The following is a 23,085-nucleotide window of genomic DNA, read 5'->3' as shown; positions in this document are numbered from 1 at the left end:
TGTCATCCTACATTTACCCAGATCGTTGTAGAAACAATACACATGAAACACATTTGTTCCAAATAACGATATATTATTTACACTAAAAAATTCCAGGCACCTCACACCAAGATAAACAGACTTGAGCTGGGAGAACTTTTTGTCTGACTTGAGCAGCAGTGGTCGGGGGATGGGATAGCAGGTTGCTTGCTACTTGTGCTGATTGACACATTTGCAAAGTAAAAGACACTAATGTATAGGTGCAAAGGAATTTAAAGTGGTCTGGGATTACAACTTTTTTCAAAGGCTACAGGGATTCTAGTGTTAAAAGGATGTCCCCAGGCTGGCTGGGCGAGATATTCTGGCAATGAGTTTATCAGGAGGAAACAAAGAAATTGTTCTACAACCTGTCAGACGTTGTTTATGTCTAGCCTTAGCAAGCACCCAATTTTGCCAAATAGGCTGAACGCCTGAGAGGGGGTTTGCTGCTCAGGGTCAAACTTGCACCTTGATATTTTCCTCGCCTGCGGGACCTTTTTCAAAGGTCTCTGCCTTTGTGGGGTTTTGTTGGGCAGTCTTCTCCCCCGAGAGACCATAACAAGCCTCATGCACTTCCAGCAAGGCTCTACTCTGTTAGCCCTTTTCCCACTCTCCCCCGGACTATTTTAAGTACTGAGTTCCTTGTGGAGTCAATCATTCTGCCGACTATGCCACTGTGAAAGGACTCAGAGCACACAGTAAAAAGGTTTGGGGGCAGCCACCCGTGTACTTGAAATTGGCAGTTTAAAAGTGAAACTTGATTTTACAGGTCTTTACAGACATCAGTCCAAAACAGAACTGGAAGGTAGACAAAAACATGATGGTTTTAAAGCTGGGCAGGGGAAATGATATCCTTAAGGCAGGAAGTGGAAATTATGTCATCTGGGCCAGAACCAGAAGTGATGTCGTCCGGGCAGGAACCCAAAGTGATGTTATTGGGCACGGAGCCGAAAGTGACATCAGCTTGCCCAGGCAGAATTCCCAGTGTTCAGTCTAAAGAAGAAAAAGAGAAAGGATCAGTGTACTCCCCTGGTCCAGCATGGAATTATCCTTTTTTTTTTTTTTTTTAGCTCTTTAGCTGCTTCTCATGCATATTTGTGTGACACACATTTTGCTAAAATTGTCAGTATATAGGTATATATACTATATACAGATATATAGAGACTATATAAAATATGGTAGTTTTATCCAAGGGCAAATATTTTACCCAATTTTGCAAAGAATACAGTAAACAGATATTCCCATTCAAATCTGTCAGCAGGACCTCCAGAACTCTACTACAAGAAAACAATGACCAAAGAAAGGCTGGACAATAAATGTCTACCTTTATTTAACTTGGTTTTGGAGTTTGTTTTGAATCTTGTTTTGCTCTTTTTTTTTTTTTTTTTTTTTACATTTTTTAAAATTTTTTATGTTTAAGTAGAATACCATTATAATATTCTGGTTTTTTTTAATCAATAAATAAACAAATAAATACATGCATACAGTTTGATTGATATTATAGAATAGACCACTTTCTCTGTTGTTTTAACAAACGCTTTTGCCAGGATCTTAAAGTCATTATTGAGTAGTGAGATTGGTCTATAGAACATGCACACAAAGAATAAAAATCCTTCTTTGCAAAATAGTAACTAATGCCTGGAGTAGTTGCTTGACAAAAAATTTTTATATTTTTTATCTCTCTTAATCATAACTGATAATAATGGAATTGTTTTAACAGATTGATTTTTATCAAATTCAGCTGGATAACCATGTGCACCTTTGCCTTTTCCATTTAGTAAAGAATTCATACTATCTTCGATTTTCACAAGTCTTAATGACTGGTCCAGTTCCTCTTTGAGTAGTGTATTGACTTCCATTTCATTGAATACATTTTAATCATAGTCATGAGCCTGACTTTCATTACTCTCCAATGTGTATAGAGACATTTTTCTTTTAATATTAAAATTATTTATTTCTGAAACATTTTGTTAATCTCTGTACTTGCATTCCAAATTTTGTTTTCTGTATTTTCTGAGCTAAACTATTTTTAGCCTTTTCTCTCTGCTCATAATAAGACCAGTATGATTTGAAAGCTATGTTTCTCTTGTGGTCAAAAAAGAAATCCTGTTTGTAATGACAGCTTTTTTCAAATGCATATCACTGATTTTTAATATTCTTGATCAGTCTTAAAATTAATTTTGAATTCTCTTCCAGTGTTCACTGAATTTTTAAACAGAATATAGGAAATGATTTGTCCTGCCAAATACACATTTAGTTATGTTGAATATGGATGGAGAAACGTCTGTGGTTCCAAGAGGTTATGACCTTTGATAAAATGAGAAATTGTTGTAGCAGTTTTAGATATTACAGTTGCAGATAGTGATGACAGCTCTAAATTGGAATTTAATACACAATTAAAATCTTCTGGTTTTATACGTTTGTCAGAATTCTTATGGAGAATTAAAACATTTTTCACAATTTATGCTTTGTCATTCTAATTCAGTATGTATTAAAATTAAAATTACTAGAGTTTTGTTATAGTTTCCCCACCACTGTAAAATATCCTTCAGCTCAGCAGCTATGAAGGGGATTGCCTTAGGAATCACTCCTGTGGTCTTTTTGCTAGAATTAGAATGAAATGCTTGGCCTACCCAATCTCTTTTTAAATGACATTGATCCTAACTATTTAAATGGCTTTCCTGCATAAACATGATATCTGATCTCTGGGAATTGAGATTTGAAAGTACTTTTTCACTTTAATGTTCCAGCTTACAAAATTTAATGAATGATCAATAGTAATTATATTGTAGAGTTCATCTTTTAAGATAGGAAAAGAAAAATAATGAGTGTTAGGCTAATTATATCCTTGAAATTGTCCCCTTGTGAGTGAGTGTGCCCAGCATTCGACTTATGTTCCATTCAGAGCTGGCACCTGCTTTGTGGATGATATACCTGGAATAGGTTTTTGATACCTGCAACTGTGAATTAGGCATAGCAGTTCAGAAAATGAATAGATGAATACTAAGCCAAAGAAAAAAACATCAGGGAGGGTCACTGTTGTATATAGATTCCTTAGCTGGTATAATCAAATGCACTGTACTATTGTTTAGAATGTATTTTTTCCAGCATTTCAGTGTAGCCACAGCCTGATGATCTGTATTTCAGAACCCTCTTGACATTCAGCCATTCCAAAATTGTGTCCCAGCTCCTGAAACTGAGCAGTGAGGTGTAGCCATATAAAGAGAGAAATACTGCAGACACACATACACAGCCTAGACAAAGTGTTCATTTCACTCTCAGTAAGCCTACGGTAATTGAAATGTTACATTTCTTGAAAATGTAAAAGAAATGGATACCAGACTGAAGTTAAAACATAAGCGAACACACATAATTAAATAAATAAGTACAAGAGGAATTTGCAAGTGTATGTATGGATATATATATATATATATATATATATATATATATATATATATATATATATATATATATATATATATATATACAGTAGATACACACTGAGGATGGTGATAAATATCACATTACCCTCATCATGAGATACAGACTTAATGCATTACATTTACTCAAGTTCCACATTTTGTTTGCCCTTAGGGCTCATAAAATACTGAGCATTTGCTGGCAATACATCCCTCGAGATCCTCTGAGAAATATGTGTTTATCACCTTGTCTGGACTCTGTTCCAGCGCCGCCAGACAGCACTCACATATCTTCTTTCAAACACCTTTCACATCCTCACTCCATCTACTTTAAAGCAAGCAACAGCAATTACAATGGGATGGAAGATAGGACACAATTGGAAGACAGAAGCTGCAAACTGCAGATGGCGGAATGGATAAGCAAACAGCTTCATTTGTTGCCAGGCTTGAAAGAAAACAAACACTTTTGAAGTAGTCTGTGTCTGTTTTGGCAATTTAACGAAAAAACAAAGTAGTGCTGTGCCAAATGCAGCAGAATAGTTTTGATGTTTGAAAGGTAGCATTTTAAAAACATAAAAACATGCCTGGCACATCAAAATCAAAGGTAAAAGGTCTTAATCAAATATGCAGAAGACAAAAAAGAAAGATTTCCAAGTGAGATGCTGGGAAGGTCAATACTTTTTATCCTGTGCAGGGGACCGGTGGCAGTCCAGGCAGCATCAACCCCAAAGCTGTGCTTTTAAGGTTAAAAGGGAGCTAAAGGAGTGAGCCTGTGGTATTTGTGTGACTGTGTTCTGTGACAGACTGGCCCCATTCAAGACTTGGTCCTATTTTGCATTCCAATCCAAAATATCCCAAAACTGAGTTTGAGTGTCTGTATTGTTGTGCCTTGTGATACTCTGATGTCTCAGTTGGTGCTTGGTCCTGCCTCGCTCCGTAGATGCCAAGATAACCAAAAAATCTGAGTCAACATGACCTAACACCACTCGTGCACCACCACTTCTATACCACAGTTTCTTTTTTTTAACATATTGGGTACAGATTTGACTTGCTTCCTTCCTCTTTAAACTACAAACAACAGATGTTATCTTATTCTTGAAGGGAAACTGAGATTGACATTCATATGTGCATCTCAATTCTGATTTCTAAGAATGATCCCTGGTATTGGTGATCAGTCCACTTGTAGGGTGACATAGGTGATGAGCATCAAAACTGTCAATCCATGAGTTCATTTTGTAATCCACATGGTGTCACAGGGATCTTTAATGTGTCTAAAGCAAATGGACAATGTTTAAAAAGTGACTGGGAGCTTCAATAGGGTGGGATATTTAATTTTACTTTAATGGGAGAGAAATGCTCTTGTGCAGGCAAACTAGGGCTGTTTCAGATGTAAATCCATGCTTAAAGAAAGATCTGCTTCTCTGACGGACAGGTCACAAGCAATCATACAGTATCTGCATGGTCAATGAGTAAAGAACAGAAACACTGCATTGTCATTTTGTCACCACTCTAGACTCTTGGCCATTTTTGCATTTTGATCATTATAGAGTACTGCATCCATAAAACCGAGAGATCAAGTAACAGGTTGAAGAAACATACTGCTTTGATAAAATTGAGAGATCAAGTAACAGGTTGAAGAAACATATACCTGCTCATCAGCAAAAAGAGCCTATACCTAAAAAACGGTCAATCATGTGGCTGCAAGTCAAAAGCATGCAAGCATACTTAAGATGCTTACGTGTAGTTCACCCAAACACAAGAACAGGCAAGACATGTATTCGACAGTAAGTGACTTTGACCATAGTATGATTATTGGTGCCAGGCATGATAGTTCCAGAATCTCATTAACAGCTGACCTCCTGGGAGTTTATAGAAAATGGTGTGATAATAAGTATCCAGTCAGAGCCAGTTCCTTGGATGAAAACACCCTTATTAATGAAACTGGTCAGAAGATGTCAAGACTCACTGAAGCTAGAAGATAGGCTGAAAATGTTCAATTAACAGCTCTTTACAATAGTGGTGTGCACAGGGGTGTATCTGAATGCACAATATGACATTCATTTAAGTGGAAGAACTAAAGTAAGAGAGCACCACACTGGGTTCCACTCAGGTCAGCAAAGAACAGGATGATGACACTATAGTTGACACATGATCACCAAAACTGGACAATTGAAGTTTGGTCCTCTAAATCTTGATCTGGGCTGTGATATTCAGATGGTAGAATCAGAATTTAGGAAAATCGACATGAATCAACAGATTCAAACTAAATTGTGGCACTTATATAGGCTGGAGCAGGTAGAATAATTTTGAAGAGGATGTTTTCTTGGTACACACCAACTGAGTGTTTTTTAACTGTCAAAGTATTGTTGTTGACCATTAGCATCCCCTTATTGCTTTCCTAATGGACTCTTCCAGCTGGTTAATGCTTATGCCACAATGCCATCTCAAGCTGGCTTTTTGAACGTGACAGCAGTTACAGTATACTCCTGCGTTCAGAGCAAAGACAAAGAAGTGATTTTTTTTTAGAAGACACAAATATTTAAGGATCAGGACAGAAGGGGTTTGAGGAGCAAAATGAAAAAGAGAATCACAGCATCTGGGAAAAGGTCATTAGGAGGCAAAGAAACATAATGGCTAAAACCAAAATACCAGGCAAAAATGAAAGAGGACACCAAGAGTTCAAAATGTTAACTGTCACCGTGATCCCTAAAAAAAATGAGTTGAATTTGTTTGCTTTTTAAGCAGAAAAGCTTGGATAATGAGAAAGGCATGTGGAGTCATAACATACAACATGGCACAAACCACTAGATAGATAGATAGATAGATAGATAGATAGATAGATAGATAGATAGATAGATAGATAGATAGATAGATAGATAGATAGATAGATAGATAGATAGATACTTTATTAATCCCAATGGGAAATTCACTAGACGTCAACAGTAAACCAGATGGATCCTACTCTACAGAAAAACATAGTGACAACTGAGAAAATAAATAATATACTACTAAAATATAAAAGAAACCCATAAATCAGAAAATCAATGGTAAATACAACAAACTCATGAGACCTACGGCTTGTGCAGCCTCTGCATCTGATTCCAACCGAACACCTTTGGGATGAGGTGGAAAAGGAAGTTTACAGCATGAATGTGTGGCCAAAATGTATGATGCTCTTGGTATGATTTGTGTTATTTTCTCATCTCTTTGAGCTCTGTCAGTTATATCAGTTATCTGAGTATAGGTACTTGGAGGTTGTAGAACCCAATTTTGACATCAGTTTTTAAACTGAAACTCATTTTCTGTGTGTTATTAATTTTTTCGCAACCCATGAAACAAAGATTTTCTATCCATTTTGGGCATTAGTTGTTATTGCGCTGCTATGCAACAGCACTTTGTTGGATCCTTATCTCAGAAATTCTGGTTGTTAAGGTGGTAAATGGGAAGTTCAACCCCGAACGAAATTCACTGGGAGTAAGTAGAAAAAGAGACAACATTGGATCTAAAAAGAAAAATCTGAATTGTAGCTTTAGCTCTGCACTGTGTACCTAATTAAACAAAGGCTACTTAGCAAGAAATACGTTGAAAGTAAGTAAGTAGCAGTAAACACTTTGAAACTACAGGTCCCTATGCTCTGTGTGTATCAGGTCTGGTCAGGTTGGGGAACATACACTGGTACAGCGCATTGCTACACCCACCATACAACAGCTCGAGATTCTGGTTGGCAACCACCCCTCAGAAATTACCTTCTATCTTGTGCCGCCAGGTGTTACGTGGGCGTCCCCTTGGCCTGGTCCAGCCACTTGTGTCTTCAAAAATGAAGAGCCTATGAGCTGAATCACCCTTGGGGAATTGCACCACATGGCTGTAAGTGCGTGTCTCATTTGGGACTCCGCGAGCAACTGCTTGTTCAACACAAAGTCAAACCAGCAGTACCTAAGGATTCTCCAAAGAGACACAGAACTGAAGGAGTCCAGTCTTCGTAAAAACTTCATGCAGTTCCGAAATGACAGACAGGACTCCTTTCTGATCTCTGCAGGAGTAGTTCTGCTGCTTGCATTGTGATGGGTGTGGGGGAAAGCCCTCGGGAGCCTCATTACCAGAAGAGTCAAAACCATCAGAGAGCCAATGGGGACATGCTTGTTTCGAATCTGTACTGGTGTGGTGCTGAGGTACCTTCTATTTGTGTATAATAGAGTAAAAACTGTAAGCCTCAAAAATGTTGCATTTCCCACCTAAAAAGAGGCAATCTTCTATTCTACGGTTTCAAAAGTGTTGTGTTAGCTTGGTCCATGCCTTATTAACACCCCTGATTACATAACAGGGGATGAGTAAAGTGGAATTGATAGTCAGTGGAGACCAGGTTACCTAGAGAAGCTCTTCAATGATTCCTGCCATAAGTCTTTAAAGATAAGACAAAGGATCATCAAACACACAAACACATGTGATTTGCATATTGAAAGATAATGATAAAGCAACAAGGACTTAAATACTGTATGTGATAACAATCCACAAAAGAAGAACACAAAAGGCAAAAATAGGGGTAAAAATATATAAAAAAATAAAAAGGTCAAAAATTGTACAAAGGAACTGAAAAAAAAAACAGAAATCAGTAAATCGTCCACCCATTATGCCTCTCTAAAATTAAATGAAGATGTCTGTTTTCCTCAGTTCCAATATCATCATTAATGGCACGTTAGATCTTGAAATTGTTCCTTAAAGAGCAGCACCATCTGCTGGTTTAAAAAAGAAATGCACTGTTTTTAGGATTGCAAATAACTTGAGATCTGAGTGTCCCCAAACAGCATACAGTACATGAATAAAAGCCGACATTAGTTAATAAAACAGGAAAAGCCATTTTGCTTTCTATAGACTTTGATTCCAGTATATACATTCCAGTATACATATTTGTTATGGTGTAGTGGTTGGATGATTACTGGAGCTTAGAAATGGTATTTAGTAGTAGCAAACATGTCTGTGTGGAGTAAGGTCTACATTTAACCAAGGACTTAAAGATGCTTCTGTTAGGCTTTCAACTTCTGGAACCAGTCAAACAGGTTCACTAGCATCACAACTGTAAAGAATTGGGAAAGGCTTATTTATGTTTCAAAGACAATAATTGATATATATCTAAAATAAATGTCACATCACTGTCCATTCATTTTCAGAACATCTACATTCCATTAAAATGTTCCAAGAGAAATCTGTTGTAGTAACACCATTTGCAAGGATGGAACCAGTCCTATAAACCCTTTGTAGTCTGTACCTGTGACGATGCTACTACCGCTACTTCTACTATTATGGGACCCCCGTCCAGCACTTGTTAGTGTTTTAGGCAATTGTAATTTAAAGAATAAAAGTGACAGTTTTACTTCATCAAATTGTGTTTTGAGGGTACTTCTCCAGAAGTCTAGACTTCATGACCAGCTATGCTGTTTAAGTTCTTTCTGTTAAACATTTCTCCCCGCACCTGGCCATCCAATATTAACAGTTTTCATGGCCAGCCACATTTCCTTGACAGCTGCTATTCAATTTTTATACATTGTTGTATTTTTTCATTTCAGAATTCATTCTTATTTTAACATTCATTGTTTTGACATTTCTTAATGTTTCTGGAACATACATGTATCTGGAGATGAAAGAATTCCAGATGGAATTCTCTTAAAACAATATATTTTAACCAATATCTTAAATATAAAAAACAATATAGAGCTTTCTTTTTCCAGTTTTGTTTTCTAATATTTAAAATTGAGAAGATTTTGATCTTGGCCAAACTCACTATCTTCACTTTAAATTTGTGTAAAGGATAATGTTGCCTCTGTGAATTGGTATAAGTTTTGCTGCCATTAGGTCACAAGTCTAGCCCATTACCTTTTCCTCAAAGACCAGTACTCACCAGGTCTCAAAATATGTTTTGTTTGTAATTCAGGATAGCCTGAAACAAAGGGTGTGACACAGTTTACCAAATTTACTACAGTAACCATATTGTTGACCCATCTCTGGGTTCATTTTGCATATCTATATTTCCAAGACTTTTAATTCTCTACAATTTTACCTTGATTCTGTCTTTCAATGGCATGAGAACTTTCCTGGGTGCTTCGGTGTCATAGACAAGCCAGTCTGAACCTGAAATGAAGGAACCTCTGTAAGTCCCAATGTAAATACATCATGATATTTACTCAAAATGTCACACCACAGTGCAGATGCCTTAAATTAACCCAAGCTGAACATATGCTGGCCTTTCTAGTATTGTAGATGAATCACGCTCAATAATCTGAAAGTCCAGGTTGACAGTTTTCTCTTGGATGTCACATTTCAAGCACTGCCTAATGCTTTGTCTCCATCTAGTGGGCAAAGAATATTACTAGGTGCAGTTTTGATTTTTGTCTAGCTGCTTTTCTGCCAGAAATGTCATACCAATGACTGCTTATTTTCAGTGACTAAATTAATTTATTATTTTCTGCCTTACTGACACAGACAGCGTTCTCCGGACTACTGGACATTTCGGTGTGCATACCATGTCTACAATTTGCACACTTCTGTAAATTAGTAGCACAACTTTTACCAGTTTGACATCTACCAGACATGGCTATATTTTAATTTAACAGATTTTCTGTTCTCTCGATCTTGTAAGATCTGTACTCATTGTCTTTTAAATCTATTTAGTTTACTACCTTTAAATTGCATGTTTAGTTTATTACCATCACGTTGCACTATACCTTTCATTCCCATTCTCATTTCTCCAGATTTATGCATATGTATGTTGGTTTGTGTAGAGTTAGGCCTGCCCTTTTGAGTTGTATGATTGGCATTTGCTCTCAGGTGACATCCTAACAGTTGTCTTATTTTTCAGTTATATAAGTTTTAATTAACTGACTCATTTTGCCCTTGTAAGGTAAAACATGAGTTTTAGGGAAGTAATTTTTTTTTTTATCATTATTTCCAGCTAATATTTGTTAAGACAATTCTTTTTTTATTCCACTATTTTGGAATGGGCTGCTGTGATACAATGTGTCCTGTGTCTATGTATGCATGTGCTTGGAGATGGCTTTGTTATGGAGTGGTTAGTGCTGCTGCTTCGGATTTCCTGAATCCTTTGGATTGAATCCTTTTAACTGATCATTGTTCATATGGAGCTTATACATATACCTTGTGCCTGAAAGGATTTTACGCTGACATCCACATAGACCTGCAGGTTAGGCTAAAGACATTTTCACACCTAGTTCATTTGGAATGATTTTTTTTTTTTCAAACTCCGGAGCAACTGCCCCTATAGTTTAGTTTGTTTAGACAGCAAAACAACCGTACAGAGATCTTTTGGAAATGGGTCTGAATGCAGTCCTAAGCAAACCCTGGAGCATTTCACACGAGGTATGGATGTGATCCAATACTGGACCAATCTAACTACTGGAAATACTATGCATTATGGAAAACATTTTTACTGGTAATTAGGCATTCTCAGCATAAAAAATAAATTCACTATTGCATACAAGTTTGCAGAAAACAACTCACACCAGTACTAGTCAATCAGATCAATCATAGCACCTAATTCAGCCTCAAAGCCTCACGATAGGATCAGGTACTAGTTTACCACATAAAAAGGGGGGTAGATTCACTTGTGATCCTGTCTGTCAAACTGGCCACATACAGAGCTGATGAGAAACAAATGTCATTTGCAGCCAACAATCAAACCCTCTGACCTTACACCATTTGAGTGATGCTTAAAGGTCTGATAAACTCTCAATGTGATTACACACGATTCGGTCACTGGAGGCGCACTGACTTTGATTGTATGTGCTAAATGTGAATAAAACATCCCCAAGTAAACATTACTAGCACATATTTACAAACCTTAAGGTATCATACATGTAATTTGAGATAATGTAAAAATTCTATCTTGGCATTTAGACTTGTTAAGTGTGAGAGTACTTTCTTTCTCTTTAATTCATGATTGAGACCCTTGACATTCCAGCTCTCAAAGTTCACAGTTTGGTCATGAAAATATTTCTTCTGAACTTTTGTTGACATTTTATAGTCTTAGGTTAAGGTACTACATTGTACAAACGATAGCTTTGACATGGATTTTATATTACTGCCAAGTGATACAGCTATGGAGCGTATTGTTATCTTGTCACTAACGGTTATTGGGGTATAAGAGATAAAATAGAAATAGAATTGCTCTGTTTCTCTCCACCCCCTAAACATGTCCTCCCCCTTTGTGCCTCTGCAAGTGAGGCAAGCCACACTTCGCAAAGTCCCAGTCCTCTGACATGCCAAGAGAAGAAGCATGTCTAGAGCAAAATGAACCCCCTAGCAGCGGTGTGAAGAAGGTTAAAATCTTGTGAAGATACACAAGATACACCGGCTGTTACAGAGTGAAATCAAAGGCTTCTTCCTTTTGGGCGCATACACCATCAGCACGGTACTGTCAGATTTAAACACTAGCGCGGCGAATTGCTCGTGTACCGAAGTTACTTTAGTTGCAGGTGGAAGTCCCATTTTACTTTATGGTACCAAGCAGAGTTGTGCTGCATTACAGCAGTCTATTAGCCGGCGAAAGCGATGTGAAGAAGCTGTCTTTTGCTATGGTCCTGCCTTTGTCCAGTCTGATAGCGGTCACTGATCATCGTATCTTTGATTGCCGGTACAACAAACAGTTATGAGTAGGCATCAGCCACAGTGCTGCTCTTGTGAAAAGAATAGGGATATTTGCCATCAACTCAGAGAAGGAGAGGCAAGTTCATTGTACCATGTGAACGTCACTGAGAGAATAAAACTGAATAATAAAAAAACAAGTGCTAACTTTCACAAGTAGCCAAAATTTACACTGGGTGTTACAGACTCAAATCAAATGTGTTTTTATTATATTGCAGAAATAATAATAATAATAATAGCAGCTCACTATTCAAAACACGGAGAGCCCGTTCTCGAACCCAGGACCTTCCGGTTATAAGGCAGCAGTTCTTTCCTCTACACCATTCAAGAATATGTGTAAACTCCCTGTCGATTGACATTTGAGCTTGAGATTTTAACTTATTGACAGCCACATGTAAATCAAATGCTTTTTTTTCTTTGGTTATATTCTTGAATAAAAGTTCACATGTTTATTTGATATTTGGACTAAAGTCTTCACGCATTATACACTTCTTATGATTATTAGTATAATATGGAAAAAGTTTCTGCTTTAGGTATGTGTTCAGCATTTCTTGCATTTCTTGCATTTGCTTTCATCCTACACTTAATCCAGATCTTTGTAGACACTGAAAACACATAAAATGCATGTAATAACAATATACTGTATTATTTACCCTATACAACTCCAGGCACATTACACACAGATAAGAAGCCTTGGCTTGAGCAGGGAGAACTTTTTGCCCAAGCTGAGCTCTGTCAAGGTGGGAATGGGACAGCAGGCTGCTTGCTGCTTGTGTTGATCGACGCATTTACAATACAAAAGACACTGATGGAGAGGTGCGAAGGGATTTAAAGTGGGCCGGGATTACAAGTTTTTTTCATAGGCTTCAAGAATTCTAGTATTAAGGAGATGCTAACTAACAAAAAGCCAATAGTACATGTGGCACCCGCTACAGGTTCATGCAGGTAGGAGTGGGAGCAGAATATTCTAAACCATATAAATTAGAGAGTGATACTCCACAAGGGAGTGTGTGTAGTCCATTATTGTTTAACCAGTAATGACACACCGCACAATAATGTGCAGTGAATACACTTTACTTGAGCATTCATAATTGTCATACTCTTTCTCTGTACGTTTAGCATTCATTTGCTCAGAGGTTGATGCGCTTGCTGCTTCCTGAGCAGCTCTTCTTTTCTCCACCCAAGCGGCCTGCTTCTTCTCTTCTTTCGTCTGCATCTTTTCGCATTAAAACTGATTAAGTCAGTGTTTGTGTTGCAGTTACTTAGCACATTTTCCTTAATGCTTCACTTAAGCTGACACTTAAGTCTTCAATCTGCCTCAAGAATGATTTAAGATATGAAGAGGTAGGGGAAGTGACAGCGAAGGTGGTAGAGAAGTGATTGCGCCTGTACGCATGCACTGCACGGCCGCCCTGCTGGCTGCTGACGAGAGTTGATTCTACAATAAAATAAAATAAAAATTAAAAGAGGAATAACCTTAGAGGTCAATCATCACCCTGAAAGTGGATAGTAGATGTCACGTAGTATGTGTACCAGATTTCAGGTCAATAGGTCAAACGGTTTGCGAGCTACAGGTGATTTAAAATCCTGGACAGACAAATGGACAGCCACGGTAGCGTATTATATAAGAAGATATAATGATTAATGATACATTTTCTAAAATTTGGATTGGTGTGGATAAATCATTATACATGGATGGATGATGGTGCATTATCTATCAGAGGTAAGAATTTCAGTTATACTCTACATAAAATGCAATTAGCAATTAACGAGGTAGAAATTTAGGTGAATAAATGGGGTTTCAATCTGTCTGTAACTAAAACTCAATTGATATGTTTTACAAAAATGATCAAAAAAACCCACACTTAAAATTATATAAAGCTCTAGAAGAGGTTTCAGTGATAAAAGTTTTGGGAATGTTGATGGATACTAAGCTTACATAGAAATCCTGTATCGGTAAGAGTGTTGATAAATGTAAAGGGGAATTGAGTATGCTTAGATGTATGTGTGGATATGATTGGGGAGCTGCCAGAAAATCTTTATTGACTGTCTATAAGGTCAGTCTTTGGTTATCGATGAATGGCTTATAGGTCTGCTGCACCTTCAAGATTAAAATACAAGCACAGGCATTGAAAAATGGGCTGTGGTGCAACAACATCCTTTCCAGTTTCAGCCATATTAGTTGAAACGGGAGAGTTACCTTTACAGCTTTACAAATTGCAATTAATGATGAACTATTGGATCAGTTTAAGAGGGCATGGAAATTTATCATCCTGTTAAAAAAGTTGAATAATTGTTGGGATCATCATAAAAAAGTATAATTAGCTTTGGATGGGTGGGTTCATACCATTCAGGTAATCTGGTTGTGCTGAACTATGAGAAGTCCACCTATAGCTTTACGTATAACATCCCTTTGGGTGTTTCCATTATGAATAGTTGATCTAAATCTGCACGATTTTAAAGAAAATCAATCTAGTATACCAACATGGAAGATTGTTAATCGATATATTAATGAGAATGAGAATTTATGGAATGATTCCAATTTTTACAGATGGCTCTGAAGAAACTACAACTGGAAAGGATGGAGTAGCTGCTTATGTGCCAGGTTAAAATAGTTGAAAGAATTTCAAATCATTTATCTGTATATACAGCGGAACTGGTTGCAGTCATTCTAGGTTTGCAGTGGGTTGAAGAAATTACGGCAAATAGAGTTGTTATACAGTTAAGTCCATTAAGTATTTAAACAGTGATACAATTTTCATAACTTTGCCTCTGTGCGCCAACACAATGGATTTGAAATTAATCAATTAAAATGTGATTGAGGTGTATATTTGCAGTTTTAATGTAAGGTGTTTAACAAAAACATTAGAAAATACAGCTTTTTTTATGCATTGTGACCCCATTTTCAAGGGCTCAAAAGTATTTGGAGAAAGCAACATAATCATGAATATAATAGTCCTTTTCAATACTTGGTTGAAAATTGTTTGCAATCAAAAACTTCCAGAAGCTTGGAACCCATGGCCTACTCCAAATGTCGGGCTTCCACCCTTCTGTAGCTTTGCCAGGCCTTTACTGCAGCTGTCTTCAGTTGCTGCTTGTTTGCTGGATGTTCTGCCCTCAGTTTTGTCTGTGATATGCATGTCCAGTTTTGGTCCCTGAAGAATATTCCACTTCTTTGCCCTGAAAGACATTTGGATTGCTGTCACAGTATGTTTTGGCTCATTGTCCATCTGTATTGTGAAGCGTTGTTCTATTAGTTTTGCAGTATTTGTCTGAATCTGAATACACAGTATAGCCCTGTACACTTCAGAAATTATCCTGCAACTTTTGTCAGTAGTGATATCACCAATAAACACCAGTGTCCCATTTCCATTAGCAGTCATGCATGCCCATGCCCTAACACTGCCTCCATCGTGTTTCACAGACGATGTGGTATGCTACACATCATGAGTCATTCCTTCTCTTCTCAATATTCTTCTCTATCCATCATTCTGGTAAATATTGTTCTTAATTTCATTTATCCAAAGGAAACTGTTCCAAAACTGGGCTGTTTTTTTTAAAAAGTATTTTCTAGCAAAGTCTAATCTATCCTTCCTATGCTTGAGGACTACCAGTGGTTTTTACCTTGTTGTAAACCCTCTGTAGTTACTTTTGTGAAGTCTTCACTTAATTGTAGACTTTGGTAATGATAGGCCTACCTTCCACAGAATGTTCTTGGTTTGACTAAATCTGTGTAGTGAAGGAGTTCTTCTTCATCAAGGGCAGAATTCTGCAATCATTCAAGACAGTTGTCTTCCAAGGTTGTCCAGGCCTTCTAGTGTTGCTGAGCTCACCGATTTATTTCTTCTCTTTAAGAATGTACCAGATTGCTGATCTGGCCACTCCTGGTGTTTCTGCCATCTCTCAGATGGGTTTGTTTTGTTTTCTTTGCCTAATGATTACCTGTTTTTACTTGCATGGACAGCTCTTTGGACGTCATATTGAGAGTTCAGAGTGAAGGATTACAAATCCTGCTTAATAGTCAATGAAATAATGAGGGACCTGCTCACAACTGGCTATGGAACAGCGTGCCAGTCAATTGTCCAAATGTTTCAGCCCCTGAAAATGGTGGGACCATGTATAAAAATGGATGTCATTCCTAAATGGCTCATACAATATTTTTGTTAAACTCTTTGAATTAATGCTGAAAGCCTACACTTCAATCATGTAATGATTGCTTCATTTCAAATCCAATATGGTGGTGTATAGAGTCAAAATTATGAAAATTGTGTCACGTCCTAATGCTTATGGACCTAACCGTATGTGCAGATTCATATTCAGGACTGATGAATAAAAATGAACAGACTAATTGTGGATTGGATTTGCTATTGCAAGTTAATCAGGCTTTATTTTGCCTCCAAAATATGGGTATACAGTATATGTGGTTTTCTTATGGGTTTTTGCACATAAAGTCATTGGAAAGAATGAAAGGATTGACGGCATGGCTAAAGAAGCTGTAAATGGTCTGTGGTGGATATAGATATTTCAATTAGTAATGCTGAAGCTAAAAGATTGATAAAATAATAAATTATTGGATTATGGCAAATTTTTACTTTTGTAATTGGTGCCATATTTATAGTGTCAGTTCACATGATGCGACTTAATGTGACGATTGTTGTCATGTGACCAATTCCATGGCATTGAATAAACAATGAAAAACATGATTTTCTTTTTAATGTCATCACAAATCATGAAAATATCACCAGATATAGATCCCTCACATAGCAAGTCACCAAAATATACAAACACACCTATACATTAGGTTAAAAGTACACTGCCACACAACTCAACTTCCATCTATTTCCTGGTGTTCTTGCAGTTCTTCAAGAACAACCAACACATTGCTTTTTTGGCACTTTAAGTGGCACTCTGATCAAGAAGGTCAGAATGGTACACACTGTTGCATGTATCTTCTGTGAGTAGTAATTTGTGTGGCATCATCACACAATGGACTTGTGAATATATCAGCATAGTTTCAGTGCTTGTACTGGTATCCCAGACTTGTCAGTGTGGTGTGGTTGTTAAGGCTTTGAACTTCAGATCATCAGATTTGTGGCTTCAAAATCCCACTACTGACACTTTGTGACCATGAGCAAGTCACTTGACCTTCTTGTGCTCTAATTGGAAAACCAAAAGAAATGTAACCCATTGTATCGTAAATGTTGTAAGTTGCCTTGGATAAAGTCATCAGCAAAATAGGTAAATGTAAAACAAGAAGGGAAGAAATAATTCAGAATAGATTACGACTTGGACAATGATAAATAATTCACTATATTCAAGAGTAAAACATCCATCTGGATTTTGTGATCATCAAGAAATAGTACTTGTAATATTTTACTGGGAAGCATTAAATGAGGAAACGAAACAATTTAAACAATGGAGGTAACTGGAGGTTTTACTTTGAAAGATTTGATTAGTTATGAAAGTAACCGTAGCTCGTGTCATTGAGCTCTTATTTGGTATTTCAATTCTATAGGGCTTTATGGAGTAAATTAACTTGAGTTCTAACTGAGGTTGTTTTTTTTCTTCATATTCTGCACCACACTCCAGTCCAGTTGGTGGCAGTAATGCACCACAAATGGGGTCTGCCAACTGCCATATAAACACAAAAGAAGATAATAAAGTACATCTTACTGTAACATATTGCAAATTAGTTGTGCAAAGTGAATAGCAGTTAAAGACAAAGTGCTGTCCTTGGGACATTTATTCAATAATGGCAAAAACAATGAAATCAGATACACCTGTTTATGGCACCCATTCAGTTCTTTCACAAAGCCTGTTTGGGGTGCTCCAGCACAGCCACTGAGCTCTTTCAGATGAAGTCTTCCATTTAATGTGAAGAACACAAACAAAAGTAAAGTCTAAGCATCTATGTTTATTTTTCTGTGACATAACTTCTTTAGAAATGGAAGAGCGGGGTTACTATTACGTAAAGAAAGGACTGAACATTTACAGGCTACAGTGAAACAGGTTCTAGTTAAAGTTTATTATTTATCAAGTCAGTTATTTCTTGACAAATATGGTATATTTATACATTTGCCATGAGAAACTGTTTTCTAAAGTTGTGTTTTCTTTAAATTTTAAAAAATTCAGAGCCTGTGTTTTATAATGTAGGCTATAGGGCACGGTGCACCACTAGAAAGTAAAGCTTAAAATGTTACTGAATACATCCAAGTTATCAAGCATTGATCCGTATCTCAAGATTACACACATATCATAAAATAGCTTATACATGTAATTTTCAAGCAAAACAATAATAATGAGATTCAGCCATTTTAAAAGATGGCCAGCTGTAATGGTGCTATCTCAACGCTTGTCTTCTTCCACAATAAACTTTCACCCCCCAGGGGCTTGGTTTCCTCTTGAAAGACCAAATCACAGTAAACTGTTCGTGTCATATGCTTGATGTTGAGTTGACTTACTTCTGTATTTTTGTCAGAACTCCTCCCAGGAAAGTCACTCGTATTATACATGTTAATAGAAAACCTTTCTTATCTTGAGAAAAGTAGTGCCAGGAAAACACGATAAGATGAATATTTCCAGGTTGCTTTTGTTGCCACAAACCTGTGTCAGAAACACACAAGGCCGTTCCAGAGAGGATGTACCGTATTCAGAAAGTTTTTAGGCTTTTATTTTCCAGTGATGCTTTGTGTCCCATGACTTGCTTTATAAAATGCTGGGACTGGCTGTGTATTTTTGTAAAGTTATAGAAAATGCTTAACTTTAGAACACAATTTCACATGGTTAATGTATGCATACCATATTTGTGAAGAAATAACTTTTGACTTGAAAAATACCAAGCTTATCCTTTAAACTTAGAAAATGATTTTTCAACTCCAGTGTTGTGTACAATATGTACATGATGCATACATGTATTCCCTAAGAACAAATAACCTACTGTATGAAATAACTGCACTTTTGTGATCACACCGCTTGTGTGTATACCAAATTCTGTGTGATTTGACAAACACAGCCACTCAAAATGCTGGATCCTGATTGGCGTCACTTCTGCTGATTAGCTTATTGAGCCCCATTATAGGCTGATCAGATTAACCACATGCGTAATCAGTCAGGTGCTACAATCATTAACCCCATTTGTTTCAAAATCCTTTTTCATCTATCCATCCATTTTATAAGCTGCATATTTACCTCTGTTTCCGGGAACCAGTCATACATCTGCATAGCGTTGGGTGCACGTCATTCATGGGCAAACCACCGATTAATTGCAGAGCCCATCCGAGAACATACTGACACTCATAACTCACTTAACTAGTATTGTGGCATGATAGGTGACATCAAGGGATCAGAACATAAAGTATTAGCTGTGGATTTTGGGCCCCATCTAAATACTAAATATCACCAAAGGCTCATCCAGTGCATTATGGGACAGGTTGGAAATTGGTGTCGAATGTTGGCCCAGCAGCTGTGGATGTCACCCTCAGATACAACAGCACATAAGGTGAATTAACAATTTATATATTTATAAAGTCTGTTGAAAAAGGGAAATTTCAGGACTCAGGTAACTTTTTGATATTTAACAGTTTATTTTAAAACATGTTTATTTTATTGAACAACTGAACTGATCTTTTCTAATGTAAGATAGAGTACACTGCTTATTATAATGTTTCTCTCATAGGAAAGAGTGTGTACCACAAGAATGGTCCCTGAATTTTTGCTGACTTCAAACTGAATTCAGGGAGAACAAAGCTACCTAAATTCTCCAAGTTGTGATGTATAGCCTCCCCTTAAAGTGAATTGTATGACATAGAAAATATAACCTGGCCATTAAAAATGCCTTTTCTTTGGTCTCATTGCATTTAAAGCGACACATACAATTAGTATGTGTGTTTCATTTGCTTTTATTTTCACACAAAATATCCAGTTTATCCTTAATTGCTTTTTTTACAGATCAGGTAACACATTAACAGCAACTTTGCATTTCTCCAAATACTCCAAACAGAGGTTCACACGAGTGCACTGAAGTGGAAGGTGAAACATCACGTCTTGGAGCTCCAGGTAGTCCAACAGCACACCAATGCCTTTTGCTGACTGCCTGCCATTTGGTCATCATGCTGATGGCAAATTCTCTTACCTCATGAAGCATGAGTAGAATAAGGAATTCGAATGGAGGTTGTATCCACTGGTCTGCCATAATAAATAACCTGCTTTGATTGTGTGAGGTTTCTGGTAGCTCCTCACTTCACGCATGTGCAGCACTTTAATTTATCGACTGAAATTCATAGAATCAATGAAGCAGTCAGAACATGTACTGTGTATTCATATCTACTGTCATTTGACAATCAACTTCTTTATTTTGCAACAGGAGAGGTTAGGAGCACGCACTGATACAGCGCATTGCCACACCCATCACATGACAAACCAACTCAGTATCCCAGATAAGGACCTGAGTGCAGCCATGCAACAGGTGACACCTCAGCACTATACTAGTTCAGATGGAATGGAACCAGCGTGAGGTTTTTAATGGTGGCTGGAATGCCAATTCTGCCACCAACCCCCAGGTTTTTCCCTGCAGGTTGGAGGGCCTACATGCAGGGCTGGATGGAGATTAACGTCATAACCAGGACAGACTGTGGCACACAAGGATACAGAGGAAAGGCAGTGAAGGTACACATAGGCCAACAGATATCAAACTTATTTGATGACCTGTAGGTAACGTGGCCAGTTTCTACATAATGACTTATGTGTATGTGTTTGTTGGTCTTGTTTTATTACCTTTTGTAATGTTTGTTTTCATGTTTGCTTGTTTGAAAGGTTAAAAAAAAGAGAGTGGGTGACCAATAACATGAGTTACTTTTATGAATATAAATATGACTGGTGTGGTTGCTACATGCTAGGTGTGCATTTGACATATGGAACAGAAGAATGGTGTCTACATGGACTGGGCCACCAAGCAGTGGTCTATTATTTGATTTGCAAAAATTGCTGACCTTCACATCTCCTACTCTCTTCATTTATTTATTATTGTTTTTATTTAATAAAATACAATTAATAAAATGTTGGTGCTTGGTGATGGAATTTGCTTGTTACTATGTGATGGCAATGCTAAGTGGTGGTGTAAAGAGCTTAAAGCAAACAAAGGAAAAGAGGCATCTTAAAGGGGTGAGAAAATTTATTTTAATAGAAAAGCATGTACCAATGATTTACAACAATATTACATAGTAAAAAATATAAGGGGCCTTTTCAGGCTGAAATATAAAACCAGTGTTTTAATCAATTCATTAATATTTATCCCATTATATCAACAGGTGGGACAGCCACAGCATATGCATTACGTCGGCAGAGTAACTACAAGGTGACAAAGCAGGGGGTGTGAAAACGTCACCTCTGTCACAAAACTCAGGAAGCCGTCCAGACTTGTGGGAATAAGACATACAGTACCTCCTCAACGCCCGACACCACGTCATAAATCAACAGCACCTCTCGTCCAAATAAAGGGTTTGGGAACATTTTTATAATCATCTTCTTCTTAAATAAAAAAGTGCAATTTGAAAAGTTTGAAAGATCTGCTGTGGCCTCACTGTAAACAGTTCTTTCTTTTTTTTTCTTTTCATATTGATCATAAATATATTTAAATTAGCCTAGGTGAGTCCTCTATAGGTCTGGTGTTGGCCTGTGTTGTGACCATGTGCTAAATTTCCATAACAGGGCAGCCACTGACACCAACAGCACCGTGTAATGACCCAGTTCTGGACAGATCAGCCACAACTCTGTTGATGGCCACATTTCTGATACATCCATGGAAAGGAGGGAGTGGAGAGGACAATCCTGGGACCTCAACTGTGTCTGTTGTAAAGGAGAGGAAGCAGAGGTTATTTCTGGCATGCTTATTTGAGTGCAAATTCACCGTATTAATGAACACTGGCGTCTTTCAGGTTGGCACATCAAGTTCAGTTTGTACTTAAACATAGAAAACCCCAGACGCCCCTCACTTAAGCTTAAAGGTAGCTCTGAAGCCACCACTGGCTGGCTGCTGTACTGCTTTGTTAATTTCACACAATAATACTTTTCAACTAAATTTGTGTCTAGTAACCTAAAAATTAAACATCCTTTTCTGTTGGTCTTACCTGGCACTCCACCTAGATAGGCCATTTCTTTCAGATTTGAAAAACGCGAGCCTTTTGGTCCTACTGCATGGTTTCCTTCTGTGTCCATATCGATCTGAATAACATTCTGGCGTTTTATAACTGCAAAAACATAGGAGAGTCGACATGCCTGAGATGAAGCAGATGTAGAAGTAGATGGGCAGATTGATCATGGAGGCCAACACATTGTCATGGTCAGCTCTCACTTTATATGCCCCCTCATGATTCTCTCTCATTTGAAATATTCTTTACATCTTAACCTTACAGTGCATGGCATGGCAACCTACTAGGCACAAGTATCTGCTCACATATTACAAACTTAACATTAGTCACATTCAGGATTCACAAGATGAGAGCAAAACAAAGTAAACAAAAAGAGAAAATGAAAGTGAATTCAAAGTACCAGAAAGTGAAAGGCGGTGGAAATGGCAAGACTGGTTTTGATGTTTAGTGTACTCAGCTGAGTGTGACGTAAGAGTAAAGGATGGCCATGAGCTAAGAAAAAATGTCTTGAGTTGTCCTCTGTTGAATAGCATTTTTAGGTCTTGATGAACTGCTACAACTCATTAGTTTCCCATTTTAGTATATAGGGTGGATCAGAATTCTCCCTTTAAGCAAAACAAGATGACTGAGCTGGTGGTGGAGCATTAGAGTGCAAAAACAGCAGTATTTCTTCAAAAGTGGCTGTTCAAAGGTGATCTTTGATTTTGATGTACTTATAAGAAGAGGTCTTGTGTTCTCCTGTCTTTTCTTTCTCATCCACTAGCAGATGTTGATGATGAGGTTTTAACACGATGTCTCCATAGTAAATTTCTTATCATGTCAAAAGCAGTTCTCAAATTCAAGATGCA

At 37.4% G+C, this 23,085-nt stretch overlaps 2 protein-coding genes across 3 annotated transcripts in view; one reads left to right on the top strand and one right to left on the bottom strand.

The window, feature by feature from the left end:
• The window catches only part of LOC114658415 (cadherin-4-like), a 2,147,065-nt gene that overhangs the window by 1,324,773 nt on the left and 799,207 nt on the right, over positions 1 to 23,085 (top strand). The window lies entirely within an intron of this gene.
• lama5 (laminin, alpha 5) overlaps positions 21,244 to 23,085 on the bottom strand; it is a 266,233-nt gene continuing 264,391 nt past the window's right edge. For both annotated transcript variants that reach the window (XM_028811670.2, XM_028811671.2), the window contains exons 79-80: positions 22,217 to 22,336; positions 21,244 to 21,935 (exon numbers count right to left, since the gene is read on the bottom strand). In XM_028811670.2, coding sequence (XP_028667503.2) covers positions 21,781 to 21,935; positions 22,217 to 22,336 — 275 coding nt within the window. In that variant the 3' untranslated portion in view covers positions 21,244 to 21,780. The remainder of the gene's footprint in view (positions 21,936 to 22,216; positions 22,337 to 23,085) is intronic.

The sequence above is a fragment of the Erpetoichthys calabaricus genome, chromosome 10, assembly GCF_900747795.2.
Source record: "Erpetoichthys calabaricus chromosome 10, fErpCal1.3, whole genome shotgun sequence".
Taxonomy (NCBI): Eukaryota; Metazoa; Chordata; class Cladistia; order Polypteriformes; family Polypteridae; genus Erpetoichthys; species Erpetoichthys calabaricus.
The sequence above is the reverse complement of the archived record's forward strand: the minus strand, read 5'-3'. Positions and strand labels throughout refer to the sequence as shown.